This window comes from Mercenaria mercenaria, chromosome 11, assembly GCF_021730395.1.
Source record: "Mercenaria mercenaria strain notata chromosome 11, MADL_Memer_1, whole genome shotgun sequence".
NCBI lineage: Eukaryota > Metazoa > Mollusca > Bivalvia > Venerida > Veneridae > Mercenaria > Mercenaria mercenaria.
In genome coordinates this window covers 16,236,122-16,255,672 of record NC_069371.1, presented here as the reverse complement: position 1 = coordinate 16,255,672, position 19,551 = coordinate 16,236,122, and the positions used below count along the sequence as shown (strand labels likewise).

Genomic DNA, 19,551 nt, shown 5'->3' with positions numbered 1-19,551 from the left:
CCATATCCACGGGGTGATTAAGACAATACCCAGGCTATTAAAGCGGGAGTATTGGAACCGGATATGCTCAGTGGTTTGCACCCTGGCTTCCAATCCTGAGGTCGTGGTTCGACCCCTGCATCTACTCGGGAATTTTCAGTAAACGCTTTCAGTGTTTCCTCACCCAACTAGAGTGTACTGGTCGAACCCAGGCAATCCTTGCGTGTATCAGTGCTATACACTGGGCACATTAAGAACCAGGCTGTCTATTCGAAACGAGCTAGGCTAAGTTGCCGGACAAGCCTGTATCTGATTTCTGATCTCTCTGTCGTGGGGGCTTTGTCTCAATCGTGTCCCTCTGGTCAGATCGCCGGCATAAGGATCTGTGTCTGTAACTAAGTAGAGGATGAATTTTATGCGCCCTGTGTTGCTGCATTTGAACTATGTAAAGCGCTTTTAACGTGAATTGATCATGAAAATGGGTGGGGTGGGCGCTATATACAGCGGTATAATAATAATATAATAATAATAATAACCACCCAGGCTGAAACGGTCATGCTGAAAACTAAACAGTATCAATACACGACATAAAAGTCGTGCTGAACATTTTTATGAAGATCGAATATCACCTGATTGAATGTACGGAGACCTTTTTACGGCCGCCACCGGTAAAAACAACGCTGTCTGCGATAATAATAGGCACATACCACAGTTTCTTTGCCTGGTTGACCACAATACGAAGTGGGTTACCGTAAAATAGTTCCTCTTTGTGGTGAATCTTGGTGACTTTTTGATGAAAGACCTTCATAAATTGCAATTTAATAGAGGAATATAAATAGTAGGTACATGTACATTTACAGAATGAGATGTCAGAATATCTAACATGACTTTTTTGATAGGGCCTGTTTTGCTGTTTGCGTCATCTAGGAGTAGCCTTCATACGCATGTGAAGTGTGGTTCAAAATGTGGAAAAAAGAGCCCGGTCAAACCAATGTTGACTGTGGCTGAATTGTTTTTCTCTTGAATAGTTCGTTGAGTTTCAGGTATTTTTATAGGGGTTGGAATGCATGCACTATTGTTATAGTGTCCAGGGCCCATATAGAACATATGTAAAAATAACTGTGGTCTTTAGCCTGATATAAAAATAGAAAATGTGGTTAGAAATTACAATCACATTAATCAGACCCCGCCTAAAATACGCACAGTGCTAAGAAACTAAGTTTGGAAGAAGATATAACGCTATTTAGAAATGCCTATACACGATTATACGTAGCGTCTGACTAACTGGATTCCAACCCTGGAGTATAGGAAATTAAGGTCTGATATGGTACATTTATACCAAAATTCTTTATGATAAGATACAGAGGGTATATAAGTTATTTTCCCTCACTATTGGTATTATTAGAACATTGTTTAAGAAGCGATGAGATCCAGAAGTCAGACAAGATATTGCTACACGAAGAGTTATTGATCATGGCACCGTCTATCAAATATGTGGGGGAGTCCCCGGCCGCAGTACAAAAAGAAAGTTTTGGTAGGCATTATATCAATTTGAAGCCGCATGTATCAGTGATAAAGGGAATTATGACAGTAATGGCTATAATTACAGTGAAATTCTATCATTGACTGTAGAAGTCAGAAGAGCAGTATAACGATAATTATGGTGTAATCAATAAAAGTTAGGCGGCATTATTAGAACCACTGGACTGTATCTGTATGAGTACTTGACTACTGAACTACGAGACTTTAGTATAGTAGTAAACATGCCGATACATCAATGTAATCCTATGGTCAGGTCTAATTTGTGTTATGTGCCCGTCTTGAAGCATCCAAAGATGTCATATTTTAAATATATTAAGGTTTTACTTCCAATGTTCCCGAAGTTATAAAGCTTTAGTTGTTAACACAATGTTTTGATTAGTTTTCACATCTTCATCAACTACGCTCAGTACTTTCACATCTGTTGTGAAAGATATCCTTTCTTTTTAACTGGTAGGGTGGACACCTAATTTTAAATGAGATGACTTTCTTTAATTTTTGTGGGAAATCCTCAATCAGTTGTACTTCACTTTAATTACGACTATAATGGTTTCGTACATCATGTACTTGTTAAGAATCAATAGCACTAATCTTGTTTTAACGCTTTCCCCTAATTTTGTTTGATATGTATGCATGTGCAGCTATTATTTTATCAGAATCCTGGTCAATAAAAATATACTAAAACATTTCATACACATATACAATAATGCAAAATAACTAAATTAGAACTGCAACTAGGTTATTGGGTGCACAAATTCACTAAAACTGAACTAAATTATTTTCAGCACTGATAAATGAATGTCTCAGCAACTATCAACCTGGTGTAAACACGTGATAGTTCTTTAAGAATTTTGTGTCGTCATGAGCCGGCTTCATACTGTCCGACACACATATTAATGTCTTGGTCTGTCATAGCCTCAGTTTTGTTTCTCTGCGCTTTTTTTGCAGCTTACTTTTCTGAGACAAGCTTTATCTGTAAACTTAAGCGCTGTGATTCTTCATTTAGTTTATCAACTAAGCATATTAGAATGGCAAAGGCCCTCAGTACTGTAATTCAATTCCTGAAATCAGTTCTTATAATGTCAATTATCTGCATTTTTAAGAATACTGTCAAATGATGTAATTGAACAGAATTTCAAACATGACACCCGCAGTAGTTATTTTCATCTGTCGTACGATTTACAGCAATAAGCTCCTTTCTGAGAATTAATTGCAGATACGCTCTTTTTTGTAGAACGTTGTGAAAGGTGTATTTCTACTTCTTAACTTCGGTTAAAAGTTTTGGCGTAATCATATTTTGATTTAACATCCGTACCCTTGTCTTGCTTAGAAATACAGAAAGGTCGAACTATCACAGGTCCCGCCCGACCGACAACAACGAATGTTGCAGGCTCGTTAATTGAGCGCTGTTCATGGACGTAGTGGACATGTAGGCTTTCTTAACAACCCCTTTGTCGTCTTCTTTTTCGATGGTACCGAATATTTCTTTATAGGAAAAAAGTCCTCTGAAATCTGAAATTCTCGAAAAAGTAAAAAAAAAAAGCGTACTAAGTATGGATGTTTATATAAATAAATACTACGCCGGATTTAGTGGTATTATCCTAAAACCGGCCCTAAAATGTTTAGTACCATAATCCTATATCACCAACTTTTTCTAGGCACAATTTACGTTAACACCGTTGCGCGAACGGTCACAAGTTATAAAATTGTTATACTGGGTATACCAATTACCGGGATATCATATGACCGCGAATGTCCCATTTGCACTTAACATGAACAAAGTGTTTATAGTTTTTTCTCATTATCATAGCTCAAGGTGCTTCGATTTTAGCAAACTTTTGAAAATGGAGTGTCTTTCCTTTGTTCAATGATCCTAGAAAATAAGGAATTTAACTAATTGACTGGGTCATTAAGTTAAACCTTTGGCAATTTTTCGTCCGCAAGTTTTTCAATAAGTTGCTTATTTCTGCCATATCTGTTTTCATATTTAGTTTGGCCTATTGTAAAATAGAACTGCTTTCTTTGTCTAGATCAAATGTTTTAACAACTTCTTTAGATTGAAAGTTGAAATTCACGTAATAGGTATATGCAGAAAATGCTAAAATTGCCCACCTCTGTTCTTTAAATGACAATAGTGGAACTTTTACCTGGTGTTTTTGATGATTTGTTTGCCAAAGTCTAAATCTAAAATATCTTAATTAAACAAATAAAATTTATCCTTTCATACTCCGTTTTGTATATAAGAGAGTAACCCTGAATATAAGACTCACGGTAATTGGTATACCCAGTAAAAGAATTTATACTAAAGTTAAGTTTTTTGTTAGTGTGTTCATTTTTAAATCAGTGATGGAAATAAGGTTTGCTATTTATCCCTGTGCAATTCTTAAGTACGCGAAAAATAAGTGTTATTTTTGTTGTCAGTAAAATATTTTTTGTGGCCTAAAATTGTGTCACATGTTGAGAAATTTGAGAAACAAGTTTTTTTTTTTCTGAATTTCAAATAAAATCAAAGAAGTATAAAATATACAGAATGGCAACTGGCTGTAATCTCGCGTGATCTTGTGTCAGAGCGTGAATCGGCATTATCTTAGTCATAACTTGTCCAGGTAATTAGACCTGAAAAAGTTGTCATTTGATGTTCAACTTTCAATATTCTGACATTTTACATTTTTACTATCAAAGCCTTTTTCGACATAACATGGAAAATGGAAAATGTAAAATATCAATTAAAATGAACTTATAACGTGATATGAGTTATGTCAGGTCTTATATTTAGGACTAAGTCATGAATAACAAACGTCCGCGAGCATTGAGTTACAATTTGTACCTTCAAAACTATATTTAAAATACATGTTAGCATCTAAAACAAAATCAGTTTAATGTGAAATAATGAATACATGTTTCTTACCATAAAAAATGTGTGGGCACACGGTGATAATTAATTTACTGATGAATAATTGTCTGTGCATATAAAATGGCACCTGGAGAACGCATCACTTCCGGTAAACGAGATCTCATTCAGTTGTCACGGGATGTTAGCGAGATTTGTTCTATACTGGCATGCAAGTAGTCCCCGGACAGCAGTAGTCCCCGGACACCCGCCCGCAACGCTCTATTTTCGCGATTCGTCTACATATTTTTGTGCCTAATCATACAGACGCTTGTTTTGAAGAAGTTTATCAAGTTCATTTTTTACAGTTAATCATTTGAGTATAATTATCGTGGAAATCCTACCCCATGGTTACTTGTTTACATTTTCACTGGCGGGGCTTCCGTTTTCAATGCGCATGCGCAAGAGCGGCCCCTCTGGAGGGTTTTAAAATTAAAGCTACATGTCTTCACTTCACGACTAGCAGACGATACAAACACTTTCAACATGAAAAGTTATTTTCTTTGTGACAACAATACTAATTGCCAAAATATTAACATATAAACATTGTCCAGATATCTGTAACTTAAGCATAATGATTGTTTTCTGTTATCGCAATTTCCGTGAGGCCGGGACAAATAAATATGACGCAAACTTGTGATCTTTTTACAATAATATAAAATGTCATTTGTCTTTTTCATAATTACAGCTCAAATGGGCAGTTACCGAAAAATATATTCATGAAAAATTGGTGTCCGGGCATTACTTTCGAGCATGTTAAAATTTGACGTTTTACAGACCCCTTTTCGGGCCTTGCTAATCCCCCGCGAACATGACGTCATTTCACAGGAAAAACCCTAAATTGGTAAAACCGGAGCTAAGGTTTGTATATATGTAAATCGTTTTTATTCTTGATATTGGTTAAGCTTTTAAGGACGAAATATATGCGATTTCTGTCCGGGGACTACTCGCGTGCCAGTATGCCTTTCAAGTTGCCAATCTATTTATTTTTATAGCTCTTTGATCAAATCTAAAAATAATCTATTTTAATTTATATAAATTTAAGAAGGAAGTGTCTTAAAAATTTAAAACAGTTACATCTTCTTGAGGCAGATTAAAATATTTCAGTGGTGTGTGTGATGATCTGCAAATCAGTCGTATTATATATTATTAAAATATCATTGTACAGCTGAAGGTATATTTGAATTTTCATTTGATGAATTGAATCATAAAAAACTTATTTTATGTTGTTAATCAGAAGTAAGAAAACTATAAAAAGAAATATACTAGTTTTGTTCTTGTCAATAATTCAATAAAGGAGAAACATTTATATTTTGAGATCTGGAATTTGGAAATTGCTTTCAATAGCCAGTAAAATGGCTAAATCAGTTTTGCTAGGTAAAGGTAGATTTTATTTGCTGTCACTTTGTGAAACAATGAACATAAGCTCTGTAGAGCTTTTGAGTGACCCTATTTTAAAAACAGTTTCTAACCCCCAGCATTTTAGTGATACCCGTTTTCAGCTGGGTCGACTGAGGCAATTGCGCTAACTTGCCCAAGGACACACTGCAATGGGAGTAGCCAGGAATCCAAACCTGGGGCCTTCACTTCAGTAGGAAAGCACATTAGCCCTTTCAACCAATGCTTCACCTATAATCATATATCACTGTAAATTTAGTGTTTTCGGTACATCAAATGCCTAGACATGTATGAATGCAAAGGAAGGATCTGAATCTGTACATTGAACAAAGTCCAATATTGTTGTTACAAAACATAATATCTAGCAAGACCATTCGTGTTCTAATCACAATCTCGGATCTGTTTCATTTTACAGATCTTTGATTAGATCCATTGTCTCATAATTTTTTAGAAGTCGACACTTTATTTTTGAGTTTATTCAAATTTTGTTTTTTCTGACAATTATGCCAGATACTGTTAAATCATTAATATTCGTGGGGGACTAATTTTCGTTAATTTTGTGGTTGAGCCAGTCTATGAAATGTAATCCCAACAAACAAGTACATTTCCTATTCATTTTTTGGTCAAAAGTTGAAATTCATTTAATAGGGAGTCAGTGGCGCAGTGGTTAGCAGGTTGGACTACAACGCCAGTGATTTAGGTATAATTCCCAGTCGCGGTTGATATCCTGATTAATGTTCATTGCTGGGTGATTTACTTAAACTGGTACTGTTTCCAGCAGTATCAACCTAGGATTTTTGTTGGGGAGGTTAATAAGACACTTGCCGTGGGCTTGGCTGGAAAAAGTTGTTCCATCCATTCCAGGTGGGGACGGCTGAAAATAACTTGTTGCAACTATTCCAGGTGGTCACTTTCGTCGGCTTCCCAGGTTAAACAAGAAACTTTACCTTTTGTCATATTCCCATGCAGGAGTTGTTTTGGCTAAAATATGGTCATAAAATTTCATGCCCACGAAATTGAATGATTTGACAGTAAACACTGCTTGTCTTTCAAAAGTCACAAGATAAAAGGTTATCTCTTTTGCATAAAATTGTATTACAAGCTTCTTTTATTCAATTGATTTAACTTTCAGTTGTTTGAACTTACTGCAAGTGAAATGCTTTGATAACATTCACAAATATAGGGGAAAATGCCAATATGCTTGATTTATAAATGCAAAGCACTGGAATTACATTCTACATTGTAAGCACTGGTTCCACCACTATAGTGTTCAAATAATCAAATTGGAGTGTGGTTTGGAGTCTGCATAGCCAAGTTGTTAAGGTTCCACAGGTTCTATTTTGAGTAAAGTTGATAAGATCACTGATTTTGAATCACTTGCCAGTCACTGCTTAGGGTTTGAAACCCAACTTAGGGTGTAAAATTCTTACATAAGAGGAAGTCTGGCTTACAGAATATTGGTGGTTCTACCTAGCTGCCCATTGGTACACCTCGGGTCTTCTTCAAGCAACAAAAGCTGGGAAGTCGCCATAAAACCTATAACTATGTCAATGTGATTCCAAACCCAGCAGAAACAAAACAAAATCAAATTGGTTACCAGTTTAGCATATATTGATTAAATCTTCTTTTATTTTCAGTTATATGCAGTATTTAGTAAAACAGTTATATTTCTGTGTTTGTTTTTGTGTAAAAATGTCATGATGACATGCAGTTATATGGTAGTGTTTTTATCTGACAACACATCTTACATAAATTTTGATATTTGTCAATTCAGCTGAATTGCTCATGGAGAACTTGAAATGTGAAAATTAAATTAAAATTAGTTTTCATTTGCATGAAGACAGATTTTTACTTGTTTTCATCTGTTTTGTCTTTGATTTCTGACAAGTTTTATTAAAATTTATTATACTTTGTCAACCGCAGAAGTAAATTGTAGATTTTAACCTATCCCACAACTGAGTGTGATTATTCAGGTTTCTTATTAATCTTTCATAATGCAAAAAATGTATAAATTTAAATGTCAGAAGCATTAGACCTAAGTCTCTTAAATGAAGTAATAAATTTTTTAGTGTTAGGTCAATTCAGGTCAATACTGTGTAGATTATTAGGTTAGGTTATCTTCTTTATCAGTTAGTATGAGGTTTAAACTGTTCAATGATTGGCTAATTTTCACTCGACTCACTGGGTCATTCAATGGTCCAATTTGTGGTACTGTTTATTATATTGATCTGCCGATTGATCATGCAGGTCATTATCTATATCATCAATTCTTTTGTTTAGCAAAGTGATCTTAATTCTAAATATAGAGCTATTTGTTTAAGGATTTTATTTGTAATCTGTATACATTAAAATCACAAATGGGATCAAACTGAAGTTTCACACACCTATTCCTGTTTACTGTGATCATCTGACATGCAAAGTACATTGTTACATAACTCAGTTAAAAAATTGTGTTTTTAGCTTGATTATTCAAAGGATAGTCGGATAGTCCTGGCAAGCTCTTCTATCATCCTGGCATTGGCGTTGGTGTCACACATTGGTTAAAGTTATATAGCTATCATTTAAAGGCATATTGCTATGAAACTTTTTTCTTTTTCTAGGTCATTTATCAACCTCAATGGGTCTAGTCCCATAACTCTGACAGGTATTTTGGTCAGGTTATGCCCCCTTTTTGAAAATCCTGGACTAAGTTTTGTGTGCAAGTTACTATCACCAAAACTAATGCAGATATTGAATTGAAACATCACATGATGGAGTCATTTGGGTTATAAAACTAGGTAATAGCCTCAAGAGCCATAACTTAACATGTATTTTGCAAAATTATGTCCCCTTTTGGACTTAGAACTAATGCAAATACTGAATTGAAACTACATGTTTCTTCCAGTTTATATTATTATTTATTCTATACCTATTTTATCTATCCAATCGCGAACGTTCATTTGCAACACGTGACCGTACAATATATTACGGTATTTGGATGCACGTGCGTACAAAAATCCTGTATTTTCTGTATTTGGACGCACGCGCGTACAAAAAATTCTGTATTTTCTGTATTTGGACGGTTCAGCAGTCCCATGTTAAACATACGATAAAGCCCGAAACGCGTGAAAATGTTCCGAATGTAAATCGTAAGCGCTCTTATGCGTCTAATTTGAGGTTTTTTGTTTACAACACACAAAAACGATTCAAGGGATAACAATGCAATCTGATTTAGATAGTAAAACGTTTTTTAATAATCAAAAACTTAAAAATACAGGAAAAAGGATCATCAGATGTTGGAATATTTGAAAAGTCGCTTAAAGAAGACGTTCGGACGAAACCTAGAAAATTGGTATCAGCCCTGACTGTCTGAATAGCTACCTCAGCAGTTTTTATTTAACGGTTAGAAACAAAATGGAGACGATTATGAATGGCAACGGACGGGCGGTCAGCATCCAAAACATGTCTACTCTATAATTCAGTTTTCGTCGGATCTTCACCAAACTTGCTGATAATGTTTGTGGGCATTACATCTCGGCAAGTTTCGATAACCAGCCAAATTGTACCAGCCACTCTTTGATTATAGTCCTTGAATTATTCGAAAAACGGGGAATTTAGCCTTGTCCTCTCTTTAAGTCGAACAGTTTTCATCCGATCTTCACCAAACGTGCTGACAATATTTGTGGGCATAATATCTCGGCCAAGTATTATTATCACCTAAATCGCCAAATGGCTGTTGTAGGGAGGTTGCACCATATACTTTTTTTAATGATGATACGCAGAAAAAACAACATTCAATGAATTGCGTATATTACGTATGAAGTGAAATAAATATAGAATAAAAGGTTATTTAAGGTCTAACATTGTTTTGTATAATATATATTTGCACTCGTACCAAGCTGGGAGAAACTAGAAAAGGCAATATTCAGTGAAACATTTTTAATTTAAACTATTATTACAGTAAGATAAAATAGATATAGAATAAAAAGGTTATTTAACATTGTACTGTACAATACGAGATATATTTGGACTCGTACCCAGCTGAGAAAACCATATTGAACTCGCCTAGCGGCTCGTCCAATATGGTTTTCTCAGCTGGGTACTCGTCCAAATATATCTCAGTATTGTACAGAACAATGTTAAATAACCTAATAGTAAAACTAGGTCATAACATCAAGTTCCATAACTTTAACATGTATTTTGCAAAATTATGTCCCCTTTTGGACTTGACACCTCCTGGTTAAAGTTTTGCATGTAAGTTACTTTCTCCAAAACTAATGCAGATACTGGATTGAAACTCCTTTGATATTTCAATATTTAGGGTAATATTTCTGCTTCTGGGACAACAGTTCAGTCAAGCATTGGCTGTCTTATGGACAGCTCTTGTATTCAAATTAATGCCAAAGTTTTTAGCTTGACTAGTCAAAGTTTGTGGATAGTTATCCTACATAAATTCAAATAGTGGGACTTTAATATTGACTTAGAAATGTAGGTTTATGTATTGCATGCAAGTTGTTATCTTGCCAAAATAAATTTTGATCAGTGATAAAGTAGAAGTATTGCATAAGACTTTTGTTTGACTTAAGAAATTGCCAAATAGTCTAGTGAAAGAAAGAATAGAAGGCGTGTTGCACGGAATACAGTGAAACTTCATGCACTTGTTCACTAGGATGATCTGGCAAGAAATATATAACACAGTATTTTTTCACCAAAGTTTTGCCCCTTTTTCAAGTTACTGCTTTCTGGTTTTATTTTTGCATGTTAACTCATTTATCACATTCTACATCATAAGAATATTCTATGACTCTTTCGGTTTAAGTTAGTTAGGTTGAAGGAAAAACTTTGCCCCTTTCATACTCATTTATTGATTTGTTCTTATTCTTTGAATATTTTTACTGACAAGCCTTTTTTAACAGTTGAGTATCCTTTAAAGGCGTTTGTTGAAATTTGTACTCTCTTAAATTGATAAATCCTTTTTAAGATGTACAGTGCAACCTCTTTGGAGTGAACACTGTTTAGAACACTGAAATGCGTTTGTTGTACAGGGGCTGTTGTTGTTTTAGAGAGGATGATTTTCCGTGATGTTTATTTTCCATTTATTGAGGAACTGGTCTCCTTGTAAAGAAATACATACACATGTAGTCTGCCTTTGTACTGAGGTATTTGCTTTCTTGAGATGTCGCTGCCAGAGGATATAGAGGATATTTGTTTGTTTCAGTGAAATGTCAATTTTATTTCACAAGTGAAATAAAAAATTTATTTTACTGAAACAAACAAATTTTCTTTTTATTTTATGTGTAAAACTACTTTTGTTGCGTTTTTTATATACAGTGTCGAAAATCACGGGAAACCTCACCAGAAAGCATAACACAAATGACGTCATTTTAACGACGTCATCGTCATATGCTTTCCAGTATTCATTACGTTCAGTATACATTTGACTTTAATCTGGGTGGAGGATGGGAACCAGTTTGGCAAAAAAAAGTGAAAAATAAAAATGGTAATCCACTGTTTCAAAACTGTGGAATACCACTTTTATTTCACTGAGAAAACTCTATAATTCTCTAGAAAACATAAAATAAATAATTATTGTGTATGTTATATTCTGTGGTTTTTGTTTCAGTGGTGTTGGCTTATCAGTGGCAGATCGTCTGCTTACGGAACATGAAGGAATACGTGTTTGTCTTGCGTGTCGCAACAAGGGTCGAGCTGAGAATGCGAGGGCAAGACTCCTGCAACGTCACTCCAGTGCAAATATATCAATTATTATAGTAGACACCAGCTCAGTAGAGTCTGTTATCAGGGCTTCTGAGGAAATCAGGAAAAAGTATAGTCTTTCTGCAATTTTAACCATACAAGTCTATTTATTTGATCAAAAAATTTGTTTATATAGTTTTTCAATATATTTCTATTTAGGTGTGCTAGAAATCGTCAATCCATAGGTATCCAGGGGTAGTAGTTGAAAGTTTCTGAACTTAGGAGGCCTTTTGTATCATTTTGATTTCATGGCCAAAATGTATTTTTGACAGAAAAACCCCTGAGTAAACTTTTACATGATTCCATTCATTTCTGCTTGTTGGTAATCTGTACAAAGTATTGCATTTCATCTTTATAACAAAAATACTTACACTTAAATATTTTGCAGAGCCCTATTATAATCTGTTTAAAAAGTATTGCATGTAATTGTTCTTATGTAATTTGTTTGAGTGCTGTCCTGAATGCATTTATTCTGTATTCAGACCCTATGTTTTGTTCATATGAGTTAACTCCTGAAGATATTTTATATAATCATGTCCTTTTTCTTCTCAAAAACAAAGGAGAAATCAGAGCTGAGACTGAATATTGCTGGGGAAAAAGAAAAGTTAATAAAAGTTATTTTTCTGAAAAAGACTGTCAAGTAGGCAGCCTCTCTAGAATGCATGTTACAGACTTACTTGGCATATTTTCTTCTATTACATTGTATTTATATTTCAGATTTACAAGACTTGATTATATCTACTTGAATGCAGGTGTAATGAAGGTCTCCAGTATTAACTGGTCTAAAGTTTTAGCTATCTTCTCAAGGTGAGTGATAATTCCTTCATGTAAAATAAACATTCCTGTTTCAAGAAAATTTCCCTCTGTTTAGGGGCCTTCATAGCAGAGTTGTTTAGGTCACTGACTTCGAATCACTTGTCCCTCATCAATATGTGTTAGAGCCTAACTTCGGGCATTGAATTTATGTGAGGAAGCCATCCAGCTGGCCCACGGAATGTTGATTGTTCTACCCAAGTGCCTGCTAGTGATGAAATAATGCACATACGTGCACCTGGGGTCTTCCTCCACCAGCATGCTGGAAAGTCGCCATGTGACATATAATTTGTCGGTGCGACGTTAAACCCAACAAAATAAATAAACGCTGTCTTTTTCAGGGAGCTTTCTCTCACTTTTTCTCACACTTCTCTGTACTGGTAGAGGATGAATGTAGTGCCCTGAGTGGGTGCCTTTGTATATAAAGCGCCGTTGAATGTGTTTGTCATGAAAAGGACACTATATAATTGTTGTATAATAAATTTATAGATGTAACACGATGTTAAAAATGATGACTACAATGTAAATACAAGCTGTCTGCTGCTTTCAGACAAAATGCAAATTACCAGTAACATCATTGTAAAAATGATGTTGAAAATAGTAACCACAAACAAAGATAGAGTACCGAACCACAAGTAATCTGTTGAAGAAACAAAATCCGTCTTTTGAGTAGTCATTGTTTATTGTTGTTAGGGAGAGATATTTAGTGTATTTAACCATTTTTGGTTTGAAACTGTTTTTCCACTGACTAGATTAAGTCTTTGTTACAATGTCATTGATTTAGATTGATTGATTTTAGATACGTTAACTTTATTTGTTTTGCCATGTTTATACTTAATGTAAGATTACAGCATGCGTAACTCTTTAACTTTCAGAAAAATTAATCAGCATCAGGTGCAAGCCATTTTTATCACATTTAAACTTAAAAGTAAGCAGAACAAAAACTTCCCATATCACATAATTATATATGATGCCCTATTTTACATTATATTTGTAGTCAAGGAGCTAGAATTCTAAGCACTGGATGGGGCGTGTTGAATCATATAGATGAAGTAACACCAGATGGACTTCAAGAAATTTTTGCTACAAATCTGTTTGGACATTTTGTTATGGTAAACATAATACAATTAATACCTTGATAAATGTAGTATTTGTTATCATATGCATCATATTCATTTTTGTCGAGCCCGCTTGCGGAAGTGAAGACATAGTTGTCCAAATGTCTGTTCGGTGTATGTGCGTGCGTAAGTCCGTGCGTCCGTCCGGATTTGTTTGTCCGGACCATAACTTTGACATGCATGGAGCAATCTTGTTTATAGTTGGTATGAATGTTAACCTCAGTGAGACGGAGTGTCGTGCGCAAACCCCAGGTTCCTACCTCAAAGGTCAAGGTCACACTTACAGGTCAAAGGTCAAATTCAAAAATGACTGTCCGGAGCATTTCTTCTTCATGCATGGAGGGATTTTGATGTTACTTGGCACAATTGTTCACCATCATGAGATGGAGTGTCATGCGCAAGAACCAGGTCCCTAGGTCTAAGGTCAAGGCCACACTTAGAGGTCAAAGGATACAAGAATGACAACTTTGTCCGGAGCATTTCTTCTTCATGCATGGAGGGATTTTGATGTAACTTGGCACAAATGTTCACCACCATGAGACGGAGTGTCATGCACAAGAACCAGGTCCCTAGGTCTAAGGTCAAGATCACACTTAGAGGTCAAAAGTCAGATACAAGAATGACTTTGTCTGGAGCATTTCTATTTAGCTCGACTATTCCAAGAATAAGTAGAGCTATCCTACTCACCTTGGCGTCAGTGTCGGCGTTGGCGTCACACCTTAAGTTTTTCGTACCAGTCCACATTTTGACAAAGTCTTTTGAGATAAAGCTTTGAAACTTTCAACACTTGTTCACAATCATCATGGCCAGTTATAGGCAAGAGTACATAACTCCATCAGGGATTTTGGCTGAATTATGGCCCTTTTCGACTGAGAAATCTTGGTTAAGTTTTTCGTACCACTTCATATTTAGACAAAGTTTTTTGAGATAAAGCTTTGAAACTTTCAACACTTGTTTACCAGTTATAGGCAAGAGCACGTATCTCCATCAAGGATTTTGGCTGAATTATGGCCCTTTTTGACTTAGAAATCTGGGTTAATATTTCGTACCAGTTCATATTTTGACAAAGTCTTTTGAGATAAAGCTTTGAAACTTTCAACACCTGTTTACCATCACCATGTCCGTTATAGGCAAGAGTACATAACTCCATGAAGGATTTTGGCTGAATTATGGCCCCTTTTGACTTAGAAATCTTGGTTAAGTTTTTCGTACCAGTTCATATTTTTTGTAAAGTGTTTGACATATGGCTTTGAAACTTTTATCACTTGTTTAGTATAATAGTCTCTATCTGTAGGAAAGAGAACATAACTCTGTCATCTATTTTGGCTGAATTATGGCCCTTTTTGGACTTTGAAATTGGTTCTGTTTTCATACAAGTCCATGTTTGTCAAAACTATTTGACATATGGCTTTTAAACTTTGAACACTTGTTTATCATTATGATTTCCATCTGTAGGCAAGAGTACATAACTATTTTGACTGAATTATGGCCCTTTTTGGACTTTGAAATTGGCTCATATATTGCCATTTAGTGCAAGACTTATCGAAATCAAAGTAATACAGGAACATTGTTTGTCTAATCTATTTATTTCTTTTGTCTGAATATCCGTGGAAATATTTTGACCCCATTCTTCAATCAATTCTTCGAATAGTCGAGCGCGCTGTCATCAGACAGCTCTTGTTGATGCATAGAGGGATTTTGATGTAACTTGGCAAAATTGTTCATCATCATGCAATGGAGTGTCATGCCAAGATCCTAGAATTACTATCTCTACTGATGCGGATTTTTGTGTGGACTTAGAAGTTTTTAAAAAAAAATTTATATTTTTTTTATATTTTTGTTTTAGATTTACATTCCTTTGTTGTTACTTTAAATAATTTCTGTTGTAACTTTTTGCAATCTCTTTTTTATTTGGCATACATGTTTGCCTCAATGAGACAAGGAGTGTCATGTACAACTCCCAGTCCTTTTGACAGCTGGCGGGCTCGACATTTTGCACGTTGGCATCTAGTCTCTGTGTACTACTGACTCTAGGACCTAATGGGGGCCTCCTTGGCTGAGTGGTTAAGACTTAAAAATCACTTGCCCCTCACCAATGTGGGTTTGAGCCTCACTCAGGGCATTGAATTCTCATGTGATTCCAGCTGGGCTTATTGAAGGTTGATGGTTCTACCCAGGTACCCGCTTGTGATGAAATAATGCACGGAGGGGCACCTGGGGTCTTCCTCCACCATCAAAGCTGGAAAGTGGCCTATAATTGTGTCAATTCAGAGTTAAACCCAACAGAAAAAGAAAGAATTAATCATCAACAGTTGTTTCCATATTGATATTCAAATTTTGAAATGTGTGAGTGATATCACTCCAATGTGTGTTGTCATGTTCATTAACTGTGCACTTTTCAAATTTACTGAGGATAACAAACAAACTTAATATCGATTATTTAATGTCAGGGAGAGTAGATCCACATATAATGAGGTTATTAGATCTGAAAATTGCTTTTGTTCTTTCATGAGATAATATTGCACCCTTAAAGACGTGCAGTATTGTCACTGCTGGAATGGTGCTGAACTTGTGCATATTCTTGATACATATTTAATAACCTGTAACAACTTTAGAATTTTCTACTTGGTTTGCGTAGAATTCAAACATTTGTTCTCTTATTCTCGTCAATCCGCAAACACATTGCCTTAATTTATGTTGGATTGTAATTTTTGGATTGAATGTATTTTGATGCCTGTTTAAATATAACTTCAGCTCCTCAGACTGTGCAATGATTGTGTGTTTATTTAAGCTTAACAATAGCCGTCACTGATAACCCATATGGGCGACTCCACTAGAAAACTGTTAGTAATTTTACTGGGAAGATAGCGGACGATACAGAGAACACTCAAATTCCAGAGTTTTCCTGGTTCTTTAGTGTGTAAAGCTCCTATATACAGGACTCTTATCCAAGTGGTTGTAATAATTTTTCATTGTAGAGGCGGGGGCTCAAACTCAATTACCCCTAGTTTTGTAGTCAGACATTGTTACCACTATTGCATTGCTCATGTGCAGCGATTGGTACTGGTTCCTATCTTAGTTTGGGTACTATCGCTTCTCACTGGTTAATTCAGAATTTAGTTTTGAACTTAACCAAAGGCAAGGGGGCATTAAGTGACTGTTCTCTTTTTGGTATTGGGTCCAGGAAAAGTGAAAAAGAAACAGACAGATTTTTTTGTTACATGTAGGTGAGAGAACTAGAAGATTATTTAGGAGGAACACAAACAACACAAATTATCTGGACATCTTCACAGAATGCTAATGCAGACGATTTCAGCTATACTAATATACAACACAGAAATGGGTACAGTATTTTAATTATTATTGGTATGAGCAATTAGAATTGTATGGATTTATACTTATGTTCAGATAATAATTTGAGATTGTTCTATTTGGTAAATTTTAGGTCCGAATGATCAAATAAGGACTGGCAATAAAGACACTGGACTATCAGATATTTAGGAAATATATCTCAAACAGTGATTTTGTCATTTATTTAAATCATTGTCTTCAGTTCAGATGCGAAGGGATTGTATCATGAGGACAGGGGTCCAGGTGAAGTAGTAACATGCTTCAGAATGACAATCAATTTATAGAAGAGAAAATCAGTGAGATGTATTATTTTGATTCTAACACGGTACCAAGGATCACTATCTTTGCATGGATGATATTTACATTGACTTAAGCTGAAAGCTGTTTAGTTTGCTTCCTGACAACCAGTCATTTTGCTTGAAATAGTGGCAGGCGGTACACCTGACTGTAAGACCTTATTGTGTTGCTGTGTGGTTTAAAATCCCTACAGACTACTAAATGCACAGATAAATGATATTTTCTTATCTACAGGAAAGAACCGTATGCATCCTCTAAGTATGCTACAGATGTTGTCAGTGTGGCTCTCAATGACAGGCTTAACAAAAAGGTAATTTTTCACTCCATAAAAGATATTTCATTCTTACACTGGAACAAACATAATTTACATCTATGTATTTTCTCTACAGTGTCATCCTGTCGTTTTTAGCTCCACTATTCGAAGAATAGGGGGGCTATACTATTCGCCCCGGCGTCGGCGTGACCCTTCTTGGTTAAAGTTTTTCGGCAACCTTTGTTTTTCTGTCATATCTTTTCTACTATTGCTCATATCTTACTGTAACTTCACAAAAACATTGTCCAGTATACAAACAATGTATGTGTAGGGGCTGAGTCCATTATACCCAAGGTCAAGGTCACCAAGCTGTTATACTTAGGTTATTTTTAAGGTTAAATTTTTTCGGCAACCTTTGTTTTTTCTGTCATATCTTTGTTAATATTGCTTATATCTTACTGTAACTTCACATACACATTGTCCAGTATACAAACAAAGTATGTGTAGGGGCTGAGCCCATTATACCCAAGGTCAAGGTCACCAAGGTGTTACACTTAGGTTATTTTTAAGGTTAAAGTTTTTCGGCAAACTTTGTTTTTCTGTCATATCTTTATTACTATTGCTTATATCTTACTGTAACTTCACATAATAAACATTTTCCAGCATACAAACAAAGTATGTGCAGGGGCTGGGCCCATTATACTCAAGGTCAAGGTCACCAAGGAGTTATAGTTAGGTTATTTTTAAGGTTAAAGTTTTTTGGCAACCTTTGTTTTTCTGTCATATCTTTTTTACTATTGCTTATATCTTACTGTAACTTCACATAAACATTGTCCAGTATATAAACAAAGTATGGCTGGGCCCATTATACCCAAGGTCAAGGTCACCAAGGTATTATACTTAGGTTATTTTTAAGGTTAAAGTTTTTCGGCAACCTTTGTTTTTCTGTCATATCTTTATTGTACCCCCCGACAACAAAGTTGTAAGGGGGGATATACTGGTTTCAGGTTGTCTGTCTGTCTGTCTGTCTGCAGACACAATCTTGTGCGCACCATCTCTCCTCATCCCCTTGACACAATTTAATGAAACTTCACACAAGTGATCAGTAACAACAGTAGTTGTGCATGGGGCATGTTAGGTTCTTTCGGGAAAAAAAATTGCAGAGTTATGGGACTTTGTTTTTTGTTACTATACTATATACATAGACACAATCTTGTGCGCACCATCTCTCCTCATCCACTTGACACAATTTAATGAAAGTTCACACAAGTGATCAGTAACAACAGTAGTTGTGCATGGGGCATGTTAGGTTCTTTCAGAAAAAAAATTTGCAGAGTTACGGGACTTTGTTTTTTGTTACTAAACTATATACATAGACACAATCTTGTGCACACCATCTCTCCTCATCCCCTTGACACAATTTAATGAAACTTCACACAAGTGATCAGTAACAACAGTAGTTGTGCATGGGGCATGTTAGGTTCTTTCAACGACAAAAATTGCAGAGGTATGGGACTTTGTTTCTCTTTAACATACTATATACATAATGTCTGCATATGCAGTCTTGTGCACGCCTAATCTTCCGAACCCTTGCACACAATTTAATGAAACTTCACACAAGTGATCAGTACCAACCCTAGTTGTGCATGGTGCATGTTACGTTCTTTTAGATAAATATTCTGCATAGTTATGGGACTTTGTTTTTTGTTACTATACTGTATACATACAGTCTATATACATACAGTCCACATAATTATGCAGTGTTGTGTGCTTCAAATTGCAATGTACTGTGTCAGTGCATGCGGGGGGTACATTCATCACCTTTAGTGATAGCTCTAGTTACTTTTGCTTTTATCGGGGCCTCCGTGGCCGAGTGGTTAAGGTCGCTGACTTCAAATCACTTGCCCCTCATCGATGTGGGTTCGAGCCTCACTCGGGGCGTTGAATTCTTCATGTGAGGAAGCCATCCAGCTGGCTTACGGAAGGTCGGTGGTTCTACCCAGGTGCCCGCTCATGATGAAATAATGCACAGAGGGGCAACTGGGGTCTTCCTCCACCATTAAAGCTGGAAGTCGCCATATGACCTATCATGTGTCAGTGCGACGTTAAATCCAACAAAATAAATAAATAAAATAAATTTGCTTTTATCATACTGTAAGTTCACATAAACATTGTCC

General features: G+C 35.6%; 1 protein-coding gene across 1 annotated transcript in view; it reads left to right on the top strand.

Moving 5' to 3' along the window:
• LOC123531642 (3-keto-steroid reductase/17-beta-hydroxysteroid dehydrogenase 7-like) overlaps positions 1-19,551 on the top strand; it is a 51,970-nt gene that overhangs the window by 5,835 nt on the left and 26,584 nt on the right. Inside the window, exons 3-8 of the mRNA XM_053517969.1 lie at positions 8,267-8,328; positions 11,409-11,612; positions 12,260-12,349; positions 13,353-13,467; positions 16,701-16,816; positions 17,356-17,431. Of these exons, the coding sequence (XP_053373944.1) occupies positions 8,267-8,328; positions 11,409-11,612; positions 12,260-12,349; positions 13,353-13,467; positions 16,701-16,816; positions 17,356-17,431 (663 nt within the window). The remainder of the gene's footprint in view (positions 1-8,266; positions 8,329-11,408; positions 11,613-12,259; positions 12,350-13,352; positions 13,468-16,700; positions 16,817-17,355; positions 17,432-19,551) is intronic.